Below are 26052 nucleotides of genomic sequence, written 5' to 3'. Positions count from 1 at the left end.
AAGACAGACATGACCATAGGCTTAAACTGCATAGCATGAGGCACTGTGGACATCCACTCTCAAGGGCTCCAGTACCCCTGTAAAGTACCACCAGGTGTTTTCCCTGCAGCTAGGAAGATACTAAAGACCTTGATGGTCACATGAGGTTGTCTAAGGGATACCATCTGGCCTGCCTAGGCTTCTTCCCACACACAATTCACTCAGTGATTACATCCTGACTCTGTTGGGAATGGTGCTTCTGAGACCATGTAAGCACAGTGTGTGGGGGATGCTAAGGAGATGCTACTCCAGCCAAGCAAAGCTTTCTGTGTAATATGGCTTTAAGGCTCAAGAAAAAGTTACCCCAGACTTTCTCAGCTTTCTTTGCAAAGTTATCATTATCTGGGATGGGGAGACTAAGACACAGGTCTCAGAGAACCCTCATCTCAAGCTGCTCTGAAATCTTGTGTCCTGCTGCAAAGACATGAGCTAAGGACTATCAAGCCAAGGCATGATACTAAAAGAATAAAATACCAGAGAGGTAATCAGACCTAAGCCTGAATTTTGAAGTAAAATATAACTTAAGTAGATGATATCTTAATCCAGGTAACAAAAAGCTAAAAGAGAAAGCATCAGGAGGGATAATAACCATGGTGAATGGAGGATCCCCACTGTTTGAGTGGTAAAAATAAACTGCTTTATTTCTTTGTGATGGATAGAAGCTGGTTTAGTGGGACCAGTTGAGCCGGTGAATTACTTGAATTGCCTCCATCTTATTTAAGATGAGGTTGACCCAAAAGTCCTTTAAGGACTTACCCAAGGTCCTGGGAAGTAATGGGTAGATGGGAGGATATTAGAGTATTCCTAGGAGCAAAGCAAAACCCCAGAACAATTGCACTGCAGAACCCTGGCATGTCTACTGAGCAGATGGCCTTTGTGCGGCTCTCCAGTTCCACTGCTGAATCCCCAGAGACACAGAACCCTTTTTCTAGAAATCCATGAGCAAAAGCACTGAACAAGCCAGGGGTTAGAGGGGTATGGATGTGACAAATAAAATACATTTGGAGACATAGGCTTGACCATCATGACAGCTGACTCATGCCAACAGAAGAGGGGCTTGGGTGCTTGGATAAGAAATGTCCTGTGCGTCTGAATGTGTATGTGTGTGAGTGTGTATGTGTGTGAGTGTGTATTTGTGTCAGAGTATATATGTCTGTTTGTCTGTTCCTGTGTTCTCTATCCACCCAGTAGCTATAGCCTACTGACCCATCCCCTCCAGACATGCAGCCTTGCCAGCCGGCTGGCAATCAGAATAGCACTGACATAGACTGTGTGCCATCATGCCTAGAAAAGGCCCTTCTGCCCCCTTCCTCACTCTCTGTACCATCCCCAAAACAATCAAAACCAACTCTCTATGGGGAAAAAAAGTTTTTTAGTCAATTGCTATGAAATATGTCACCAAGAACTATTTTCAGACTGCAAGTAAATATCTAACTATGAACCGTTCTTTCCTTCAAAAACCCTATTCTGTGTTGCCTTGTGTGTATCTTAAGAACAAACACAGGGTAACATCTGAAAGTAGAAGGCACGGGCCTAGGCCACAGCACCAATGGTTGAGATCAGTCAGGGATGATTGCTGTATACCAGAGCCAGTGCAGGGGTTTCTCCACGGGGAAGATTGCCAGGCAGGCTGTGACAGGAGGGCCTAGGGGTGCTCCTGTGAACGTCGCCACCAAGCAAGCTCAGCCATCTAGCCCAGGGAAACAACTTCTTTGGGCACTATTGGCACTGTCCTAAATTGTGTACAAAGCCCTGGAGACTAAAGGCAGTTCAGCATCCTTCCATGTCAGTGGCCAAGGGTCTCCATCTCCGAGCTGAGCTCTCGGCAAGGCCATGTCCAGCCTGAGCCTGATCTTTTGGAAAAAGTTCCTTCTGGAGAGGATTGAGGACTGCCTCCCTAGATCTTCTCGTAGACAGAATCAGGATTCAGCCTTCTCTAACCTGAGGAGCTGTTTCTGTACAGCTCCCTTGCTTAGCTGTGTGTGGACGCCGGTGGGCACACATAAGCTAGGGCTTGCCCTTCAACCGGTACTACATAGAGCAGGCTAGAGTGTAGAAAGTGGGAGTCCTAAAAAGGTTAGCTTGAAAAAGGCTGAGAACAAAAAAAAAAAAAAAAAAGAGCTCCCTCCACAAATCTGGAAGACCTCACTTCCTCCTCTGTGTCGGGGCTGAGTTGTTTCACACACAGCCGGAAGTGGTCACTGCATAGAGCAGGAGAATCCTGTGTGTCCTTGTTGGCCTTGTGGCCCAGTGACACCTCCCGCCCATGTTCTTATTGGAGTGCCTCACCCTGCCAGGCCCACGCTTGTTTATTTCTTTCACCTGTTTCCTTATGCCCTGTCCTACCACTGTGTTGTTCCTCTGTTAGCCAAGACCTAGAATACCAGGCTCTTCGTTGGAGACTCATTACAGCTTATCTCTGTCTGCCTTTCTTTAAAGCCAGCTGAACATACCCAATGCTCTCCCTCTATGGTAAGAACAACCCTCCAGACCACATTTTCCAGCTTCTGTGGCCCCCCTCTAGCCACCCACGTCTTATCCACCCCAATTTCCAGAGCCCTGGGAACCCAGCCCAGCTCCCCATTGCATGTGGCCACCATGTCTGTTGTGTGCCTTACCTGCCTGTGCTCACGTGAGCTGTGCAAGGGTGTGTGTACAGTGGTGTTCCTCTACGTCCCCAAGCTTCCTTTGGGTGGAGTCACCGTGATCCCCTGGGAGAGAACTGGACCCATGCTATTTCCTGTTAAACATCCCAAGGACGGTGTGGTTCATCTGATGTAGGAATGTGTGAGGGATGCTTCTGAGAACTGTAACTAGGGCTCCAGGGAGAAGACAGAAGCAGGGGTGGGGTCCAGCTAGAAGGAGAGGCAATTCTGATTGGTTCTATATTGATCAGCCTACCCCTGAGCTTCTTGTGGAAGGCTATGAGATATACAAGCTGGGATTTGCTATGGCACTAGGGTTGGCCCTATAGACTCTCTGCTGTCACCCTGAGCCTTAGTCTTGCATCTTTCTAAGTTCCTTGAGCTCATTACATGTGCACCAGAATCATTTTTCTGTAACATATGGGAAGCAGGAAAACAAACCATCCGAACCACCCCTGAGAGAGGAATGCTCATTTCTTTTGGCTGAGTGGTAGCCATGCCTCACCACATGACCTTGAAGTCTCCTTGGAATGGCTTCCCCTAAGAGCTCTACCACAGCTTTCAAACCAGGCTGCTGATTCCCCAAACCCTTGACAGCTAGATTAAGAGATGGAGTAGTGGTCTCCATAGTGGTCCACCTTGGCCAAAAAGCTGCCTGGGACATTTTTGGGTTTTTTTTTTAACTCATCAGACCTAGGTGTTCCAGTGGCCCCAACTTTACAAGGGCTTTGCACCCACAGCTGAAGTCCCCCACCTTAAGCCTGTTTTGTGTTTTCTTGTGGGTGGCTTTTTTTTTTTATTCCTTTCTTAAACATGGTAGAACTGACAGTAAAAGCTCTGAGCTCCCTGTATGCTGCTCTGAGGAGCAAGCCTCCTTCTAAGGACAGAAAACAGAACTTAGAGGAGCCAAACAGATATAAGTTAAAGAAGCCAAAGACTTCCTGGGGAGGACCAGCAGCCCACATTGCTGGGTCTTAGGAGGTCCCAACATCTGTGGATCTGTCCACTGCCTGGAAGGACTAGAGTCTTAATGGCAATTGGGGTGCCTCCAGTTTTAAAATATAAGGAATGTTCTGACCCTGGCCCTATCTGGAAGGTCTGAAAACCAGGGCCCTCTGGCTTGGTTTCTTCAGAGCCCTCCCAGTGTGAAGGGTGGAGCTAATTTGGAAAATCTGTCCCAAACTACACTGCCTCCTTTAGGGGATGGAGATAATTAGCATGGAGGTTGAATATGTCATTACTCCAACCTGTTGCCCCTTGCATATTCCTAAAGTTCATTGCATATACCCCTCTAGACAGACTTGGGATAAAGTCATCCAAACCTCGGGGATGGACCAGAAGGCCATAGAAGAAGAACTGAAAGGGTTTGCGGAGCCTCAGGCTTTAACACTAAGGAATATTCCAGGGTACAGACAAGCACAGTGCTATGAGGAAGGGCCTGATCTAGAAACACTGCCCGGCATAGGAAGAGGACAAGTTAAAGAGATGGGACAGGATGCGAGAACAAAAATCTTCAGACCCCCTCCTCCGAGGGGTGCCTGGGATGGGAGCCATAACAGGAAATTCTAGGGTCCTCTCTCTCCTGGTGCTGCTGCCAGCAGGGCTGGGTAGGCTGCACTAGCCTCAGGGAAGGCATAAGGGCTCATACCAGCTCTCAGGGTTTTGGAACACAGCCAGTTGCTCACATGAGCAGAGGGGACCAGGGTATAATCAGTTCTTGTTCTCAGGTGTGGGAGCCATGACACTTGTGCCCCCGAGACCTGGCTAGGCCTGTGTCTGTACCCGCAAGCTCCTTCGGACTAAGACACCAGTCATGAACCTTTGGCCACAGATTCCAAGCAGCCCAGAAATTCTAACCTCTCCTCAGCTCCCCTGACCTCCTTGCTGCCTCCATCTCTTTTTCTCTATCCATGACCACACAGCAGATACCTCGGGAGTCAGGCACCAGGCTCAGCCTTTCCCCGGACTCCGTACACAGATCCCTTTCCTGCCTTGTCCTGGAGGCATCACCAGGCTTCCAGACTACAGTCCCCTAGGGAAGGTCATAGCCTTTGAGGGCAGCAACTCCAGAGGCTGTAATGAAGTCTGGGACTGTGGCCCTCCCCTTGTAATACAGCAGCCCACCACCACCATTTCCCAGCAGCCATTTGGGCCAAGACCCTGGGAAATAGAAAGCAGAGCCTGAGAGAAATAAGACTTGAGTAGCCAGGGCATGCTCAGAGGCAATGTCAGACTGCTGTGTGGGAAGTCACCACCATCTAGCCTCCCAACAGAGCCAAGTTCCACCCGCAAGGCAGAACTGAGAAGACAAGAACTTCTGGGTTGCTTTCTCCCAACACAGGAGGTCAGGAGCGTCTGGGGCCGTAGCTCTGGGCTCAGATTCCAAAGCTTATAACATTTGAGAACTTGGAATTATGAGAAAGAGGAGGATAGGAAAAAACCAAGTCATGGACTCGGGGCTGTGACTTAGCATAGACCTTAGGGATGGGCTGCTACCTGGAATGGAAGGTGCTGGCCTCCCACCTCACAAGCAGAGAGGTGGAGCCTAAGAAAAAGAGTCTAGTGCAGCTGGCCCCACCCTGGCCTGCCTCCTGTCAACCAATGCTGTCTCTCAGAGGATCCCTTCCTTGCCCCACCTTCTTGCTGTGTTAACTGCACCCCCTATTGCCAACGGGTTCTAGAGTGCAGAGGAGAACTCCCGCATCTCCATCACCTTCTTCCGCCTCTTCCGGGTCATGCGCCTGGTGAAGCTGCTGAGCCGTGGGGAAGGCATCCGGACCCTGCTCTGGACCTTCATCAAGTCCTTCCAGGTAACCACGTCCCCTCCCCCTTGTAAAGTTGCTAGTGAGACAACCTCCGCTGCCCCCAGAAAGTCAAGTGTTCCAATGTCACTTTCCCTAAGCCTCCCCAACAGGGGCAGACCAGGAAAGAAACAGCTCCAGCCCAGTCAACAGGGCCCAGGGCTGGCTCTCCCTCTCTTCTAAATGGCTGTGTGAGTGTGTGATGGCACCCGGATTTCCTTGTTTGGAAGAGAGAGGGGGCGGGGAGAGTAAACCTGAGATTCTAAAATCCAGGGCTCAACACATTCCACAGAACTTACTGGAAAGGGGGGATTGCAAGGCCAGTTCTGAGGTGTGCTTTGTAAGTGGAAAGCTCATAAGAAGCAAAGCTGTTAGGGCACTTGGACTCTTGGGAAAGGCCTGTGCTTCCCGGATACCATGAAAGCCAGCTTCTCCCACACACATCCAGTCTTAGACTACCAGAGACACTGAACCTAGGGCTTTGTGTCCCCTGCACTGGACAGCACAAGCTCAACTAGGACATGGAGGCCGCCCCATCCAGATGGGCTCAAGGGTGTGTTGCACCCAGAAGACTGTGGGTGTCTTGTGGTTCCTTGCCTGCCCTGATTGTTGCCCCTTCCAAACTCTTAGCTCTATGGGCAGTGCCATCCACAGCACTCTGATGAATGACCTCAAGGTCCAGTCCAGATGCACAGAAAGGCACTGTTCTTCTAGCCACGGTCCACCCTGCTGGCCCTTTGACCCCTAATGAGAACCTGGGGCTCCCCACCTACCCAAGACCCTTCACAGGTCAAGGTAAAGGGAGTTTCTAAGGATTTGGATCCTTGACCCTAATGGGATCAAGACAGGAGGCTGATCCTAATAGAGGCCCCCGAAACACCCCAACATTTCTTTATAATGAGGAGTGGCTGGAGTGACCTTGAAGAATGGAACTTGATCAGAGAACCCACCATACACTAAAAAATGTTGTGATCTCTTAGTGCCACCTAGTGGTGTATGGTCAACATACTTCCTAAGCCAGAAGGCCAGGTTCCCAGGATCCCACAAGCCACAGTGGCCATGGCTCTGTCTAAGGGGTATACCCAGTGACTAAAATGTGTCGAGCCAAATCATGTGTAGGCTGTTGAGTTGTGTTTCACAAGCCTCAAGCCATTTAAATGGCAAACTCCCTGCTAAGTTAGCATTACCGTTTCTCATATTCAGATCAGGAAACAGGTCCAGAGATGCTAAGTAATAAGTCCGAGCTCCAGAGTTAGAAGTGGAGGAAAGAAGCTGCATTTCTCCTCATTAGATGTCTTCATGGCAATAGTGCTGACTGCTCGCTTCTGTGGAAGTAATTGGGTAAAGATGGGATGTAAGCTGCCTCCTCTCCACTGTTCCCTGGTGACTACAGTCATGCTGTTGTGTAACTTCCATCACCCCCTCCTTCTTTGTGCAAATATCTAACTGTAGTCTAAGGAGGGATGCTCTTTGATTGTTCTCACTAAACAGTATGGGGCTGCCTCCATTACTCTGAAGCCTGTTTTTAAAACAAACAAGCAAACAAACAAAAACAAAAACACTGTGGACTAGGACCAGGGTTCAGTGGTGGAGGCCCTTAGCTCCATTCCCAGAAGATGGGTGGGTGGGTGGGTGGATGGATGATAGATAGATACATATAACATACATATAGACAGTCAGACAGACAGACTAAACAAATAGATTCCTGAACTGGAAAGCCAGAGCCAACCTCTCAGGTTCTCTTCATGGTCCTCAGTCCTTCTTAGCCAAACAGCAGTTGACTGCCATGGACCAGAAAGTGCAATGCTTTCTGGGAAAGGATCCTGCTGGGCTGTACTGCTGAGTCTTACAGTCCCTCCTTGCTTCCTTCTAGGCCCTGCCCTATGTGGCCCTTTTGATCGTGATGCTGTTCTTTATCTATGCAGTGATTGGGATGCAGGTATGAGAAACTCTGCCTCCTCGGTCCCCTCCCAACCCCCCAGAACCATAGACTCTCTCCTTTCCTCCCTCTCTCCTGGCTTGTGTTCCTCCCTGTCACTCAATGTCCAAAGAGCTGGAACTTCCCCCAGTAGGATATGGTATAAGCCATGGGCAAGAGACAGCACAGAATTCCTCCCATCTTACAGAACCAGGCTTGGGTTCTGCAATGGGAACATGCTCATGAATTAAGCAGTGGGCTTCAGGAAAGAACAGCCTCATCTGAAAGGCAGCAGGAAGTGGGTGTGGTTCCCCAGCACCCCCTGCTTTGCCCACATCTGATGGATGTGCATGACCTGAGGAGGGGAGAGAAGAGAAGTCACTGCCCATTAGACATGCAGTCCTTTTCGGGAGCCCCCTTCCTAGGGGCCTGCTGCACTTTCTCTGTTCCTTCAGTCAGAGTTCCCCTAGCCCTTCAGGACTCCAGCCGAGTCTTCTCAGGTTCCGTGAGAGCAGCACCTCCATAACCATGCCTGTAGCATAGCCAAGATCTTCCCTTAGCAGCTCCCTATATAAGATCTCTAAAAGTTGTGGAGTGTGGGGTAGGAGCATTTGTGCTTTAAAAGACAAAAAGAGCTACCTTGACATCACAGAGCAGGGAATAAGACAAACAGGCCTCTGATGTCAAAAATGAGTCAAGCTTGTCCAAGCTCTGGACCACTCATTCCGTATCACTGCAAAAGCCAAGAATCATTGTGCCTTTGAGTACCTGGAGATGCAAAGGCTAAAAGGCAGTGGGTCCCTGTCCTACACTGAGTATCCTGATCTCAGCATCCACTTACTATGCCCAATCCCAGTGTCCCCTGGGCCGAGGGACCTTTCCGGAGAGACAGCTGAAGGCATGTTTCCTCCTAAAGTCATCCATGCTGAAGCTGGATTCCAGGGGTCATCAAACAGCAGGTGTCTTCTAGGTCACATCGGAGCCTGATTGGCCAGCTAGTCCCAGAGTTACTGGGACCAGATAGACTATTAGACAGTGGCTGGAGGTGTGCGTGCTCTCCTTCTCTGGTCCCTCAAGTCCTCTTTCTTCAGGTGTTTGGGAAGATTGCCCTGAATGACACCACAGAGATCAATCGGAACAACAACTTCCAGACGTTCCCCCAGGCTGTGCTACTGCTCTTCAGGTGGGTCCCAGATGATGATGTGTGTGTGTGTGTGTGTGTGTGAGAGAGAGAGAGAGAGAGAGAGAGAGAGAGAGAGGGGGGGGGGAGGCTACTGCTGTTCAGGTGGGTCTTTGATGGCATAGGTGCACACAGGCACACTTACAGGATGGTAGCCCATTCCTGGGAGAACCAAGGGAACAGGAAAAGAACAGCTTCTTCTTCCCTCCCGGCCAGGAAGTCTCATTACCATTTACACCAACGTTCCGTGTGCAGCCACAAGATATCACACACATTTTCAGGAAGTCCTCTGCCCCCCACCATTAGGGAGCCAAAGATAAACACCAAGAGCCCCGAGACTTGGCATCTTACCTGGCACCCAGAATGGACCTGAGTCCATCTCTCACATAGCCATCTTTCTCTCTTGGCTCATCATGATCTACTTATTTGCTTCCATCTTCTTCTCTCCTCCCTGCTTTGCGTGGAGTCACACTCTAAGCTCCATCTAGTCCCAGGCTGGAAGGTGAAACAATTTCTCTTCTCTCCAAAAGAAATGCCAGGTCCGTGAGGCCCTTCTCCAGAGCATACGGGGAAAAGGGTTGCCAGGTGATGTCACCTCCATCTCCTACAGGACCTGGTCCCATGCCCAAGATTATTACCAATCAAAATGCAGTTATCAAAATGATGTACATCCTAAATATCAGCCTGGCATCAGCACCTCCCAGATCACATGAGCTATCCAGAACACAAAGCTAGCTAGAGTGATCTGACACTTCACAATGGTAAGCTTGTGCCACATGCCACATTTAAATGCAGGAGTTGGTGGCAGACCTCAGACTGGCCACCAGGCTGGTCTCTCCCTCTTTTCTAAAGTTCCTTACGGCAGCAAGTGTCTTTTCAAAGAGCAAACCTCTGATGCTGATGAGGATGGAAAAGAAAACGGTGAGAGGGAGCTCCAGGTGAACCGGAAGTGCTGAGAAACTTCTAAATGATGACGGTAGACAGGTTCAGACCTGAAAGGATGAGACATGGGAGGAGTCAGTCAGTGTGAGACCATGGAGGGTGAGGCAGCAGCCAAGGGCATCTCCAGCCTGAGTGTCAACAGATTCAGGGACAGGAGCAGCCTGGGCACTAGGTGAACTGATCCTCCAGGTCTTATAATCTGGGGAAGCTCTGCTGTGGTCAATAGCATTCGCCATCGCACCCCAGACACCCCACCACATCTTGCCTTTGGTCTGGGATCCCCAGGGAGCTCCCATAATAAGAATTTTATTCAAAGACCTGGGTTCCCAGTCACAAAGAGCAAGTGACAATAATCCCAAACATCTAAGGAACATCAGAGAGGAGAGGTGTCTGTGTCATGCCCAATTTACAAATAAATGAACACACAGGGAAAAGGGAGGGAGAAGACCCAAAAGTCTGAAATTAAACACAACTCACATTATGAGGGTGACTGAAGACTGTAATGCTTCTGTTAAATTGCTAAACAGAGCAAAGAAGGAAGTGAAAACACAATGGTTAAATATTTTTATTTCCTTTCTAAAATATTTTTTTAAGTCGATGAGATGTATAGCATAAAGGATACAGCTAAAAATGAATTGATGAGCTGAAAGATCAACAGGGGTTCATTTGCTGTACAACAGAAGTGCAGTGAAATATAAATCATGAAATAAAGAATAAGACAAAGAGAACAGAGATGGAAAAATCCTACCGTGTGACAGACATTCCAGACAAGGACAGAAGCAATGAAGGGAGTAAAACAACAAGCTGATCAAATAACATTTCAAAAAAAGATGTAAGCCTTCTAATTGAAACAGCCTACTGAGTGCTGAATAGTTAACAGGAAAACCTTTAACCCACCAGGGGTGGTGTCTCATGCCAACACCCTTAGAACTGGTGCAGGAGGAGCACAAGTTCAAAGCTTGTTTGGGTTATAAGACAAGACCTTTTCCCAGTCTTCTTTTCAAATGCCTTAACTGTTTATGACTTAGAATGCTAACAACAAAAAAACTTCAAAGTTTTCAAAGTTCAAAAACTCTTTTAACATATTGAAGAAGGGGAAACTCTTCAAAGCCGTTTTATTGTTGTTTTATTTTGTTTCTGTTTTTGTGGCTAGGGTCCAAAGACATTCTATCCCTAATTAATATAAATACAACAATCCTCAACAGAATACTAGCAGGCTTAATGAACAGTATGTTAAAAACATCATTCAACGTGTGTGGGAGAGATTTAAACATGGAATGACAGGGTGGTTCCTCGTATGCAAATCAGGAAATGCAATTCAGCACATTAACAGAAAGGACGTAAACTATGTGGCATCTCAGTGGCTGAGAGTTACTGTGTGATTCATCTGTGTGTCTAGGGGTAAAGGGCATGTAAACATATATGTTAAATTTTGAAAGTCAGCAACTAGACATAGAAATTGAATGTCTACACTTCAAGGCACATGTAGCTCAGTGCGCGGTGCTTCTCTGACAAACCCAAGGTCGGGTTCTGAGCACTGCCTGAACGCAAACCACTAGCTCAAAAAAAACGGACCAGGGAAACTCCAACAGTTTATCAAAAGAGAGGGCAAAGGTGGCACTTAAATACAGAAGAAGAACGGAGAATGAAGTAAAAGGGAAGGAGAAAGACAATACAAACAAAGATGCTAAAAATTAAGCTTGTTAAAATTTTCCATTAAAACGCAAGCATTGCAACCAGCAGTATGGTTCAGTAGGTAAAGGTGCTTGCTGCCAGGGCTGACCAGCCGAGTCCAGTCCACCAGCCCCACGCACGAGAAGGGAGAACCGGCTCCCAAAGTGGCCTCTGACCTCCACACAGATGCCGTGACACACCACACAAAAAATTAATTTTCAGGTATCTGATACCAATAAAAAGGTTAATAAACCAAAATATATAAAATATATAATATATAACATACAATAACATGTAATATATAACATGATGTATGTAATAATATATAATTATATATTAATACAATTGATTATTATAGTGAACATATTAATAATTATATATTATATTGTGTATAATTATATATAAATGTACTGGCTGGTTTTGTGTGTCAACTTGACACAGGCTGGAGTTATCACAGAAAAAAGGAGCTTCAGTTGGGGAAATACCTCCATGAGATCCATCTGTGGGGCATTTTCTCAATTACTGATCAAAGGGGGAGGGCCCACTGTGGGTGGTGCCTTCCCTGCACTGGTAGTCTTGGGTTCTATAAGAGAGCAGGCTGAGCAAGCCAGGGAAGCAAGCCAGTGAATCCCTCCATGGCCTCTGCATCATCTCCTGCTTCCTGACCTGCTAAGTTCCAGTCCTGACTTCCTTTGGTGAGGAACAACAATATGGAAGTGTAAGCTGAATAAACCCTTTCCTCCCCAACTTGCTTCTTGGTCATGATTTTTGTACAGGAATAGAAACCCTGACTAAGAATACATATATATGTGTATATACATATATATATATATATATATATATATATATATATATATGTTGAAGAAGTTGTAGAAGTTGTTAAATTCCTTATGACCTAAATTGAATGCTGAATAAGAATATAAGAATAAGTTTTGCCATTTATTGAGGGCAGAAATAAATATAGTAGATAATTATTAATACATTCACTACAATCATCAATTATATTTAATATATAATTATATATCAATTGCTATATGATCTAATCTATAATACATATTATATATAATAATTGCAAACAATAAAAGCTTAACAGTATATTGATTGGGAATGCATATAGTAATAGAACACAAGAAGAAAATAAACACATATCAGAGTGACTGAATATACAGCTCATAAAAAGTCATAGTTTGGGAATGGGCACACCTGCGCAATGGGTGCGTAGGCCACTCTTCCCTGGTGGGCAGCTGTCAGCTTTATGTTACAGCCCTGGAAGGCAGCTAGGGAAAGGTTCCCCCTCCCACCCACCACCCACCCCACCACCACCCACCCCACCCACCCCCACACCTTTGATCTCAGCCATAGCTTCCCCACCAATGGACCTTCAAAACCTACCGCTGCAACTACGGAGCTAGGCAGTCACTGTCTCAGCTCTATGATGTCCATTCTTCCCTGAGAGACTGAGGTCTGCCAACAGGGCTGCTCATGAAAGACAAGTAAAAACCAGTGGAATGGAAATAAACTGCTCTGAGCGCCCTGGGTTAGGCCCACCGACGCTGTACAGATTCCTGCCCGGCCTTTTGTCCATTACTCTAAGCTCAAGTCACATTTCTGGTAAAATACTCTGCCAACGAAGAGAAGAAGTGTGACCATCCCTCCGCTGTGAATGTGTGCTCAGAGCTGATGAAGCTGATCCTCTGTGTACTAGTGACACTCTTGCATCATAAAGAAGATCATCAAAGTGGACATTTGAGATGTACGTCCTGGAAGGAATTCTCAGGTTTCGTGAACTGGTCCATTCCTGCCTTTCCGTACTTCCTGGACAACTTGACTATCTCCTATGTCCTATCCTATCTTCAGCCTGCTTTGGCTGTTCTCTTCTCAAATTTTAGCATTATAACAACAGCTCTTCTATTCAGGGTAGTACTGAAGAGAGACTGTTCCCTAAGAGACAACTGTACATCAAAGGAGTGGACTTTCAGCAAAGTCCAGTGGAACACCACAGCCAGAGATTATGGTCACATCCGTTTGGGCTTGGACAACGTTCTGATTGTAGTTCAGTGTTTTATTTCTCCAATGGCTAATCCTGAAGGAGGGGACACAGCTCACAGAGAGCATCTTCATACAAAATAGCAAGCTTTATTTCTTCGGCATTGTTTTTAATGGGCTGACCCTGGTCCTTCAGAGCAGTAACCATGATGAGGGGTTTTTTTATGGCCACAGTGCATTTTCAGTAGCCCTTATTTTCATGGCTGCCTTCAGTGGATTTTTATCTTGAAATTCTTAGATAACATGCTTCATGTCTTGATGGCCCAGGTGACAATTGTCATCACCACAACAGTGTCCATCCTGGTCTTTGACTTCAGGCCCTCCCTGGATTTCTTCCTAGAGGCCCCATCAGTCCTCCTCTCCATTTTTCTTTATAATGCTATCAAGCCTCAAAATCTAGAATGTGCACCTAGGCAAGAAGGATCCGAGATCTAAGAGGCCGTCTTTGGGAGCGTTCCAGTGGGCATGGGGAAGAGCTCAAAGACTTACCAAAACCGAGAGTGATGACTCAGATGACGACACTTTGTAATCGAACCTGGTTGGTGGGCAACTCCCACAAAGTGTGTTTGCACATTTTCAATGTTTGTGGCAATTGTCTTTTCTGATGATGTTTGAAAGTTTAACATTCATTGCACGTATCTAACCACTGAATAAACAGCTCCACCCAGGGCCTATAGCAGCCACAGGGTGGAAGAGTTCTCAGATATAAACACAGGACTGTGCTTAACAGAATGCCTGACGAGTCGACAGGACCTGAGTGCAGGTTGTTTTCCTCAGCCTCCAGGTTCCAGAAATCACGTTAATTTGACCCTACAGATACACAAATGGAGACCGCTTGCCAGATACTAATCATTGTGTCATAGCATCTGCCTGCCAAGGTCACCTGTCTCTGTCATTGTTATATTTTCTAGGTTGTCTTTCAGATTTTGGGGCCTTAGCAATAGCCATTTTGCTTTTATTAGAGAAATAAGACTCTAAATATTTTGGCTGAAAGACCTAAGTATCTGGCTGTGCCATAGATTCTAAATAGCATCCTTTGTGATACGTATTTTAAAACTATTCTTCAGAAATAAAATTTCAATTTTTATTTGGTTTTTTTGGAACTTATAAGATATTATATTCTTAGTAATTTCTTTTGCTAAAGCTTTTTTTACATGAAAGTTGGTTGCCACATTATCATTGTTAGCACTCATATTTTAAACCACCTCAGCTATTGTGGAGTTGTTTGTTTGTTGGTTTGCTCCATCCTCGGTTTGCTCATTTACAGAATCTTGACATCATTACCTTTCAATGTTGAGTTACCTTGCTGAGAATTCAGTTGTTTTATTTTTAGTTATTAATTGAACTGTGTGACTGTTACCTATCTTTGAATAATATCCTATTCTAAAAGTCAAGACTCTGGCTTTAGGACACCTTTGTAAGAATCCTTTTGTAAAAGCAATGACTTTTAATGATATCTAGATAGGGCCAGTAATCAGTAAGTCACCTCTCAACAACACGTCCTACTTATAAATGCACGGTATTTCTCAAGACAGCTTTGCATGCAGCCAGTTGACTCTTCATTGGTAGAGCAGTCATGTGACAGATAGTTAAAACGTAAGAAAATGTTATTTATCCCAGGTCTTATAGATGAATGGTAAGAGAAAAAGCTTCAAACCTGTGTGTTTACAAACTCCTATACTTTAATGTGAATTATAAGCTACCATGCAGTTTGCACATTCCTTTTTCAAGTTTCCATGTATTTATATATATAAGCTGTTACTATTGTTATAATCCATCAGTCTACCCAGAATTATATAACTGGCAATCGTTGCTAAAACTTTTTAATTAAAATAATTACTAAACTCAAGAAAAAGTCATAATTTGACACAGGTGAAAGACCATCTGAATAACACAATTAAGAGGTATCATCCTTAGATCTGCCCTCAATCAATGGCAAAAGACATATTCTTATTTAGCACTCAGGAACATCCACAAAAGTACCTACAATTTAGGTCATGGGGATTTTAACAAGTTCTAAAACTTCCTCATCATTAATGCAGCAAAGCTAAAAATTATGCACGGAAATAACCCCTTTAAAATCTACCCACTTAGAATATTAAGTCACTCTACTGTTCAGCTGAAAGTTGAAAGAACAGCTTCTCGGCTGTGGGAGCAGGAGCCAGCATGGGCAAAGCTAAAGAAAACCAGAGCCCGAGCATCCGTATTTAGGAGATTATATTAAATAAACAGATAGGCAAATAAACATGAGAATAATCCCAAATTATAAAGGAATTCACCCATCAAAATGAAAGTTGAGGAAATAAAAAATAAATAAATAAAATTTTTTAACGATAGTTTTTAGAAGGTGATTTTGAAAATACCAGTAAGCAAATATGCCTTTATGAAATATAACCACTAATAAGACAGGAGTATAACAGCAAGCATGGAACGTCGCATCATCATGGATGTGGAAATGATCATTTGATTGGCAAGCAAATGCCTCATTTTGCCTCATCTCTGAGATGATCAGCCACCTCAGAGTAAAGCTGTGCATCTGTCTGGCCCCTGGCTGCCAGAAACTCTTGAAAGCAGACAATGAACACAAGTGTTGTACCTCCTACAAGAAGCGTGTGGCACTGAAGTGGCCCGTGGCAGGCACTGAGGTGAAGGCTGGGAGGGTTGTGTGGGCTGGAGCAGGGCTGCTGTCTTGCACTTAGGAGTGGGCCTTCCTGTCTGCTCTGGACCAATGTGCACTGGAGAAGAGCTTTGCAGACCCTTTGCCAGGTTGCCTTGTGTCTTTGCATTTGGTGATTTCAGGGTTGGCGGGGGAGGTAGAAGATATTCCTGATCATCTGGTGCTGGTGTGTCTCATTACCTGGACCCCGCCAAAGCTGACAAGAACCACAAGCATTTCAATCTCTTACAGAGAGATTAACATTCAGCAATATTTTGTGAGAAGGCCCACAGGAGAAGAATGTAAGACACATAGAGCCAGAGCACCTAGGCCTCCAGATGCTGCCTCCATGAGGTATCCTGTAACATGATGCTCTAGGGGAAATAATATACTTAAAACGGAGGAGGAGGAGGAGGAGGAGGAGGAGGAGGAAGAGGAGGAGGAGGAGGAGGAGGAGGAGGAGGAGGAGAAGAAGAAGAAGAAGAAGAAGAAGAAGAAGAAGAAGAAGAAGAAGAAGAAGAAGAAGAAGAAGAAGAAGAAGAAGAAGAAGAAGAAGAAGAAGAAGAAGAAGAAGAAGAAGAGACCAAAATACACTAGAAAATGAATAAGGCAAGGAAGCCACAAATCAGCTTCCAGGCGATGCAGCGCTTCTCTCTGAGACCATTCAACTTTCTACTGCTGACCAAAGCCAGCCATAGAGGGTTTTCAAAATAAGAACAAGCTGTTTAAAAGACGCAGACAAACAACAATAAAAGTAAAACAACAGAAAAGGAAAGAAAGTATTATGAACAAATTAATGCCAATCTAAGAATCTAAATGAAGTGCTTCATCATTATTGTTATTGTTGTCTTTGTCATTATTATTATTGTTGTTATTACTACTACTACTATTATTATTATTATTATTATTATTATTATTATTTTAAGGTAGGATGTCTACCCATTCCTGGCTAGCCTGGAACTCAGTATGTAAATTAGGCTGGCCTCAGACTCACGGACATCTCCCTCCCTCTGCCTCTGTCTCCAGAGTGCTTTGATTAAACGCGTGTACACCACACCCAGCTGAAGTACATGCTTTTATCTAGGAAATATTAATTACACAAATCTTATTCAGAAGAAAAGCTTTGTTCCAGGGTAAAACCACACATCCAAGAATATTTGGGCAGCAATAAATTGATCTTGATAGGCCTTTTTTAAGGAAAAAAAAAGATTAACTAGAAAAGCATTGATAAATCAAGAAACTACAAATGTAGAGAACAAATTATTTGAAATTTTTTCCATGAGCGTAGATTTCTGGACTGCCACTAATCACATAAATCAAAGTGAGAAGAGCCATTTAGCTCAGGCTTATCAGAGGAGCAGCCTTCCCTGTGAGGTGCAGATTAGTGCTAATTTTAACACTGAAATGCTCTCAATAAATAAGTAGCATTAACTACAATAGATATTGAAAAGGTTGTCAAAATCCCAGCCTTTTACAAAGCCCACGATGGTGTGTGGCTTTGTAATAAATCATCCTCAGTCATGCAAATGCAGAAATAGAAAGAGGCAGGAACCTCCCCACTCAGCCTGGAAGATGTACTAATACAGATGTTTAAAAACAGAAGCAAGGAGCTATAAACACTAAAATGTGAGGCACAGCCGTTCGAAGACAAGGGACAAAGGCAAGTGTGGGAAACAAATCAAATGGTGGTGAGCAAATCAGCTTTATGAAGAGTGGGTAGGATCAGTGAGCTGCGAGAGCCTCCAAGCAGATCATCATCTTGGGCTAACCAGTTAGTAACCACATTAGACAAGATAATGTGCTCTCACTTTTTCTGGTCAATATTTTGTTGAAAGTTCTATCCAGTGCAATAATGTAAGAAAGATGGGCTGGGGCGATGGCTCAGTGGGTAAAGTTCCAGTCTTGTGAGCACAAAGACCTGAGTTTAGAGTCTCGGTTGCTATGGTGGCACTCTAAACGGTGTGTGTGTGTGTGTGTGTGTGTGTGTGTGTGTGTGTGTGTGTGACTTGAATGTATTACAATTAAAATAAATAAAGCTAGAGACAAGCCATGCTGGAGTGAGACACTTTTAGTGCATGTAACTAACAGGAATTATTGTGGAAATATCAAGGAACCTTCAAATGCACAAGGAGATACATAGCCCACGACTCTAATGAGCCAAAACATGAGCGTGCAGTCAAGAAGAGACACAACCCCAAAACTCTCAACCTGATAATCATTTTAAAGGCAATTTTTTAGAAAGGTATTTCTTTTATTTCTTTTTTAAGACAGGGCCTCATGTAAACCAAGATGTCCTAGAAAAGCCAAATTTAAATAGCAGTGGAAAAGCATTCCACACCATCACCTAAGGAACATCCTTTAAAATTCACTAACACCAAGAGCTGATTGGTCAGCAGTGGCACTGACGACACTGGTCTGAACTAGACAAGTGCCTGCCGGACAAAATGAAGACACGAAGCATCCCCACTTGGTAAATCCATCCCCAAGCAGACACCCAAGACACAGACCTGCATGCTTACTGCAGTGTCAGCTGTGACAGCAAGGACAACCTTCCTGAGAAACCCACTCCCATAGCAAGAGTAGATTTTTAATACACTCATAAAGAGTACACCTGTGTTGCAGTGAAAATAAACATCTATATGTCTACAGAGCCACATCTAAAATTGTCATGCAGATAAAAGACCAATTTTTCAGAAACTTACTGTGTGTCTACAGTTTTGAAACATTTAAAATAAGGTTTCATATCCCCATATGTGATGAACATGATTGGTGTTCGGTGGATGAAAGATAGAGGCTCAGTTCCTTTTAGGAATTCATCCTGGAAGGTGAGGCTGAGGAGGCCTTGCCTGCATGGAAGAGAGTGGTCAGCTGAGGTCGGACGCTCTCCCCTCTCTTTGTAGGTGTGCCACTGGGGAGGCCTGGCAGGACATCATGCTGGCCTGCATGCCGGGCAAGAAGTGTGCTCCAGAGTCTGAGCCCAGCAACAGCACGGAAGGGGAGACCCCCTGTGGCAGCAGCTTTGCTGTCTTCTACTTCATCAGCTTCTACATGCTCTGTGCCTTCCTGGTAAGCTGAAGTAGGCCTCGACAACACAGAGATGGGCACAGTTCCAGGGCAGGGTGGGGTCAGGGCAATCCCAGCAAAAGAGTTGGGAAGACTGAATTAGTAGAGATACCTCAGCCCTGAAAAGAGCTAGAAGCCCAGAGCAACTCAGCTAGATTCTGCATCCATTTGTGGTTCTTGTTATGGTAGCATTGTTGTACAAGACAAAGGTGTGTGGAAGCGTGGCATGAACTTGTATGTCTCTGGTACGTTAATCAAGAGTAAGGGAAAAAGATGCCTGGGCAGAGCTTCTCTCTGTCTCTGGATTCTTGGTAGAAAGGAAGCTGTTCTGTCTACATGAAGGGTTCATCCCTCACAGTGCTCAAGGGAACAGTGTTGAGTTCGTAGCCAAGGAACCCGAATTCTAGCAGTTGGCATCCTAGATGCCAGCACAATGCTGATACTTGAAAACATTGCCTTCTGACTTCCTAGACACTAGCTGGTGAAGTGGACTTAGTGTGTAAGAGTCACTTCAGTGTGCCAACTGTTCCCTGCAGATCATCAACCTCTTTGTAGCTGTTATCATGGACAACTTTGACTACCTGACTAGGGATTGGTCTATCCTTGGTCCCCATCACCTGGATGAATTCAAGAGAATCTGGGCGGAGTATGACCCTGAAGCCAAGTAAGTTTCTAGAGGGAAACATGGCTCCCCACGCTGAGTGGCCTGTGGAAGAGATCAGAGAGGGGTCAGCACTGGGGATGCTAACTGAGATAATCAGAAAGCCAACAAGATGAGGTTGATTACCATTCACTGAGCTGGGGAACATATCAGTTGAATGGAAGAATAAAGACTCTAGTGTCAGACAAAACTAGACAAATGTACATTGGATCATTGAGGGACAGGTAGACTTTAGCTCCATCTCAACCTCTGGTTTAGGGAAGCTCTTATTTACCCATAACTGTTAACTGACCATCCCTAAATCCCTTCTGGACAAGCTGTTAGTTGACTGAGCAACAAAACATACTGGGATTTCATTGCACCACAAATGTCCATTCTTCCTGGAATACAGTGCTAACAGACATCTGAGACGAACTCCAACAGGTGCACTCGGTTTCTAGTTCCATCCAGGGTCTCTGTACTGCTCAGAGCCTGCAGGCAGCCCTGAGGAAACGCCCCTGCATCTGGCCCCACCCCAGTATGTGTATGCTGGCCTTCTGAGCACCCTTCCTTTGTCCTTCCTTCTCTAGGGGTCGGATCAAACACCTGGATGTGGTAACCCTCCTCCGTCGAATTCAGCCCCCATTGGGTTTTGGGAAGTTGTGTCCTCACCGTGTGGCCTGCAAAGTAAGAAATGATTGTCCCTGAGGGAAAGAACAAATATGGGAGGCTGGCTCCCTGTTTGCCTTTGTTGTTATTAAGGGAATAGAGATATTTTAGGTATTTAAAGACTTCCAGAGGACCCTGCTATACCTCTCCTGGGCATATACCCAAAGGATTCCCCAGCATGCAATAAAGACACATGCTCCATTATGTTCATAGCAGCCTTATTTATAATAGCCAGAAGCTGGAAAGAACCCAGATGCCCCTCAAAGGAGGAATGGATACAGAAAATGTGGTGTATTTACACAATGGAATACTACTCAGCAATTAGAAACAATGAATTCACAAAATTTTTAGGCAAATGGTTTGATCTGGAAAATATCATACTAAGTGAGGTAACCCAATCACAAAAGAATACACATGGAATGCAATCTCTGATAAGTGGATATTAATTAGCCCAGAAGCCCTGAATACCCAAGGCAGAAATTGCATAACAAATGACTCCCATGAAGAAGTATGGAGAGGGTCCTGATCCTGGAAAGGATCGATCTAGCGTTGGAAGGGAATATAAGGACAGAGAAAAAGGAGGTAGGTGATTGGAGAAGGGATGGAGAGAAGAAGGTTTATGGGACATATGGGGAGAGGGGATCCGGGAAAGGGGAAATCATTTGGAATGTAAACAAAGAATATAGAAAATAAAAATATTTTTTAAAAAAAAAGCAAGAAAAAAAAAAGAAACCAATGTGAGCAAGATTTAAGGACCCTTCCATATCTACATTCCCAGGGCTATAAAGGAACAGCAGTCATGGTGAATGTCTTGTGCCCCAGTGAGGGAAATAGATATCCTATTTGAGTAAAGGATTGATTCAGTCCATGGGGCTGCCCGGGCATCCAGGTGACCTAGGGTGATGGGTTAGGAATTTTTTTACCTGAAATCAGAGAACCAATTAGAGAGGCCACTAGTGTTCTGTCACCTCACTAAAATGCAAACTTTACCCTGACAAATATCTGCTGGCTTTTTATCAAGTTCTAAGTGAGTCTATGATCCAAAGCCAATTGGGACAAACACATGGGGCTCTGATAAGCACAGCCTCTGATGGAACTTGAGAGTAAAATACCCGTAAATCTGCTCTAGATCCTGCCACGTGGCCCAATAACTGCTGAGCGCCATCCCCTCATTCCATCACCATTCCTCCCCCATCCTCTGAGTCTATGTTTCAGTGAGAATCGTGATCAGAAAGAGTTGGGGAAAATGATAGCAGAGAGCCAAGCTGTAGACAGGAAGAAACACCAATGGCCAAGCAATTGATCTCCCTGGATAATCATTCATGAGTATCAGAGTTGAGAAATGATAGAAAACATTCTTATGCTCTGTGTTCGTCTTAGCTTCCTAGCCACTATCCCCACGCTATTCCATAAAAGCTTCTAGAAGTCTCCAAGGGTCCAGAACATATGAAAACGGGAGCCTTAAAAAAATGAGTTTCTTTGGTTCACAGTTTTGTAGGCCTCAGTCTGCATCACTCAGGCCAATGACTTGGGTATGGTTGGAGTGTTTGGAAGAGACCCACTCAACACAGGGCCTCTTTACCTCAGGAGCAGAGAAGGAGAAAGAGAAAGAGACCTAGATCCTAATACCCTCCTCAAGGGCATGGCTTCCAGTAACTTCTGCCTACTAGACCCCACCTCCTGAAGGTTCCACCACTTCCCAAGAGAACTGAGGCTGGGAACTGAGCCTTTATGAATGGCCTTTGGGTAACATTAAGGAGTCAAGCTGTAAGAAGTCCAAATCAAATGTAAGACTAAGCAGGCTAGAGGGACCTGAAGGGTGCAGGTCATGACCTCCAGATGGGCCTGAAAGGCCGAGAGCTGGGACTGAAACCTCCTAGCTTGGTATCTGAGAGACTCAAAATGATGGGTTCACTCAGGGAAAATACAACCCTTAGCAAACTATGCATAGGAAGACCCCATGTGGTGTTAAGAGGTGACATCGATGCCATTCATAGTGGGCATTCTGCTCTTTCTCCTGATGACCCCTGTGTGTGCTGCCAAGGGAGCAGGACACCAAGGGAGCAGGACAGACACCAAGGGAGCAGGACACCAAGGGAACAGGACACCAAGGGAGCAGGACAGACACCAAAGGAGCAGGACACCAAGGAAGCAGGGCAGACACCAAGGGAGCATATTTTAGGGGTGGAGAACAACATAATCCTGTTGGGTGAATGATTTTGAAATCAGGTTTGAAGTCGGGGTAAATGTGTCTATATTCAGAGCCTTCTCATATTCCCACTCCATGGGAGTATGGATACTTTTGTCTGGCAGGCAAGTAGTGCCTAGAAAATGCTTGGCACATGGTTGTTCTTGCTGCAAGTAGATAGCGCAGCCGTATCTATAGGTCTGAGCACAGAGCAGGAAAGAACCCTTAGAGGATGCAAGGGTCTAAGCAATGTGGAGGTACAAGAGTGTTTAACCACAAAGCCCAGTTTCTCCCTGGAAAAGCTTTATAAACACTGGTGAGCCCCTGCATCCCACTCCCATCCCCAGCTGCACCCATCCAAGTTTCTAGGAACCTCCCAGCCTTCCTGCCACATGGTTGTACAGAGCCTTTAAGAACTGCCTGCCCTTGTCACTGACTCAGCCTCCTTTCCCTCCAGCGCCTGGTGTCCATGAACATGCCTCTGAACAGCGATGGGACAGTCATGTTCAATGCTACCCTGTTTGCCCTCGTCAGGACAGCCCTGAGGATCAAAACAGAAGGTAATAGCTCCTGCGGACCACCGGCAGGAGGATGCGTAGGAAGGTCTGGCATCCCCACCGGAAGGATGCTCTTGCCTGCATCCTTGCATCAGTGTGGATGACACTGACAGCCTGCACGCTGACTGAGAACTGCTTGCATTTCCCTTAGTTCCTAAAGGGCCCCTTGCCACAGCCTATTTATTTTGAACTTTTCTTTTTCCATCAAACCCTAGAAACTGCCTCATAACCTTCTGAAGACTGAGGGTTTAGTGCACAATGCAGAAGAGGCAGTTGTTATGCAGAGCAGGACCAAGCCCCATACAATAGACTTATATTAGCAGCAGGCACATCTCCCAAATACTCAACTCTCTTTTGAAATTTAAAGGACCTGTGTTGGAGGTGACCATGACAAGCTGTGACTCTGGTAAATAGAAGTCACTGAATGCAATAGCTAAGGGTTAGGATGCCACTTGTGCTGACTACTCAGACTCTTCCCCCGGGCTGCTTACAATGCAGGACCCTTCTAGTTTGCTCTATAGGTCAGCAGAAGCCCTGGTGAAGGCATCTGTTGTCCATCTCACGCGTGAGTACTCTGGACTGCTCTAGGATAGGCTACATGGACACACCCCAAAAAGATGCTTCTGCTCCCCAAGACACCCAACTTAAGTGCATTGTAAGAGTGGTCAAAGAACAAAAGCAGTGAGCTGCCAAAAAGGCTGCTTGCCTCTGAGCAGCATCTGAATCTGAACGCCCATGTCTGAGGAGAGCCTGGAAACCTGCATTTACAGCAGGATGAACTAAAGTTTGACATCACTGTTGCAACCTGAGAGGCCCAGGCTTCCAGCCAGTGTCTCGGTGCAGCAGAAAGACACTGGGCATCACACACAAGAGGACACAGCGTGTGTGTAACTACTTCCTGCCTTGCTTCAATTTCCATAATGTGAAATAATGCAAGGGGAGGCATCGGTCTTTCACTTCCCTAGGTCGCCCAGAGAGATGTCCTCTTCAGTTATGTTCTTCCAGAAATTAACAGACATGAGGGAGTTGAGAACCAATCCTGCAAGACAGGTCAGGATAATGGGTCAACCTTTCAAAAATAAAAATGAGTCAAATTCTCCTGGTAAACTAAAAAGAAAGCAAAAACATTGGCATTATTAGTTAGTGCAAAACTTCATTCTGAGGTAGGTATAACTAGGCCTGTTGCTGATGAGAGAATTCAGGGCACACTTAACGAGCGTGTATAGATAACAGACAACAGGAAGGATGCCTGCTGCTATATCAATATTGAATACCACTGAGCGGTGTGTATCCACATGTCAGAGGGTGGATCAGAGCTGTTCTAGCTAAATTTTTTACAGTGGCTATTATTTCCTTTCAGTTCCGAGGGAAGGGGCTCCTTCTCCAAGGAGAAGACAGAATGGTTGCTAGAAGGAGTGTGTTGTAATACTTAAAGCTTTAGTGCAAATCAATAATAATAATAATGTAGGTGTGGGCTCCGAGAAAGAATACAAAGCATTTGTGCACAGAGACCAAAATTTAGCAATGCTGAAGATGCACTGCATAGGCAAACCAGATCGCGGTGAACTGATGCCAGGACTCGAGGGCCACACTGGGGGCTGCTGAATTCTCAATCACGTCTAACCACTGCTAGGAGGTGGGAGTTCCTGAGGAGAGAAGCCAGCCTGTGGAGCATACAGTTAATTAAAGGTTTAAAAAAAAAAGCAAAACACTTAAACATAAAGGCTCTTGGGGATAGCCACCAAGGGCTTATACACCCCAGGACTCAAGGCTGACCTTCATCCAAACAGGCCTTCTATGAACCTGCTACGTAAGTCTGGGAGCCAGCACCATGCTCAAAGAAGAAATGGGAGGAGACACCATCATTTGTCAGGCTAAGACAAATCAGTCTCCACTCTCCCTTAAGGCATTTGTAAGTGGAAGTAATTAGAAAGAAATTAACATGAACCTTGAGAACCAGAAGCCAAGTATCCCAAGCCAAGTGTCAAGATGAACAAGATGTTTTATTGGAACACTGAAGGAGAAGAAGCTACTTAGATATGTTATAATCAGGGGTGGAATGGTGGCTAGCGTGCGCAAGGCCCAAGGCTCAGACCCCAGCACTGGAAGCTGGCAGATAAACATAAGCATATACACGATGAACTGATAATCCGTGGAGCTCCAGGTTATGTGGGTTGCTATGGAAACAAATGAACATCTAAAAGATGTGGTAGATCCTTTGGGATTTACATCTGGGCCTTGGGTCTGAGCAAATGATCTCGAATGTGGTTCTTCTCACAGTTCAAGAGAGCAGACACCCAAAGTGAGGGGTTGGCAGGCTGGCTCTTTCCAGAGGCCTTGGGGGAAATGACCTCCATCTCTCTGGCTTCAGTGGTCTCAAGTACCTGGCTCCATCCCTCAGTCTCTGCAGCTCTCTTCACGGTGTGCCCAATCACGTGGGATGTGTGGTCCTCCTAACACATCATCACTTCACGAGTAAGCTCTGTGAAGACCCTGTTTCTAGGTAAATTCACATTCTGAGGTTTCAGGGAGTCATGAGTTTGGGGTATTTTTTTTAACCCAATGCAAAAGCAAAGTTCATTGGCATGTTGGTTTACTCAGGATTCTTTCACTGTATCAGAACCAACAAGTCCAGAAGGGTTGTACACACCTCTAATCCCAGCGTTTGAAAGCCCGAAGCAGGAGGATCATAAGTTTGAAGCAAATCATAGATATATAATAAACTCTTGTTTGAAACAAACAAACAAACAAAAGTCCTGGACTACCTTTAGGGAAGGGAACTGATGACCTGTTGGGATGCCCTGGAGGGCATCCAGCTGCACTGTGAATTTGATGCTCAAGGCACTCAGGAGCCATTGCCCACCCCTCATGACTGCCTCTGCTTGCCGCCCATGTACCAATCCAGAGCTGTGTGTGAACTCAGGCCGTCTGACCTCCGAGCTCACACCGTCTGCCATCCCCTACCATATGGTATCTGCAGCTACCAGCCATGTCCTCTTCCCATCGCTTGGCAGTAAAACCCCATACACTTCAC

The 26052-nt window shown here is 45.5% G+C and overlaps 1 protein-coding gene and 1 pseudogene across 3 annotated transcripts in view; both read left to right on the top strand.

Annotated features, from left to right (window-relative positions):
• The window catches only part of Cacna1c (calcium voltage-gated channel subunit alpha1 C), a 545178-nt gene that overhangs the window by 501525 nt on the left and 17601 nt on the right, over window positions 1-26052 (top strand). For 2 of the 3 annotated variants that reach the window (XM_052174696.1, XM_052174697.1), the window contains 8 exons: window positions 2479-2511; window positions 5366-5494; window positions 7359-7424; window positions 8495-8586; window positions 18802-18967; window positions 19501-19628; window positions 20195-20291; window positions 22919-23021. In XM_052174696.1, the coding sequence (XP_052030656.1) occupies window positions 2479-2511; window positions 5366-5494; window positions 7359-7424; window positions 8495-8586; window positions 18802-18967; window positions 19501-19628; window positions 20195-20291; window positions 22919-23021 (814 nt within the window). The remainder of the gene's footprint in view (window positions 1-2478; window positions 2512-5365; window positions 5495-7358; window positions 7425-8494; window positions 8587-18801; window positions 18968-19500; window positions 19629-20194; window positions 20292-22918; window positions 23022-26052) is intronic. The other variant, XM_052174695.1, reaches the window with a different exon arrangement.
• LOC127677212 (probable UDP-sugar transporter protein SLC35A5) lies at window positions 9618-13774 on the top strand (annotated as a pseudogene).

Source organism: Apodemus sylvaticus, chromosome 2 (genome assembly GCF_947179515.1).
Source record: "Apodemus sylvaticus chromosome 2, mApoSyl1.1, whole genome shotgun sequence".
Taxonomy (NCBI): Eukaryota; Metazoa; Chordata; class Mammalia; order Rodentia; family Muridae; genus Apodemus; species Apodemus sylvaticus.
Note: the sequence above shows the minus strand (reverse complement) of the source record. Positions and strands in the feature narration are given on the sequence as shown.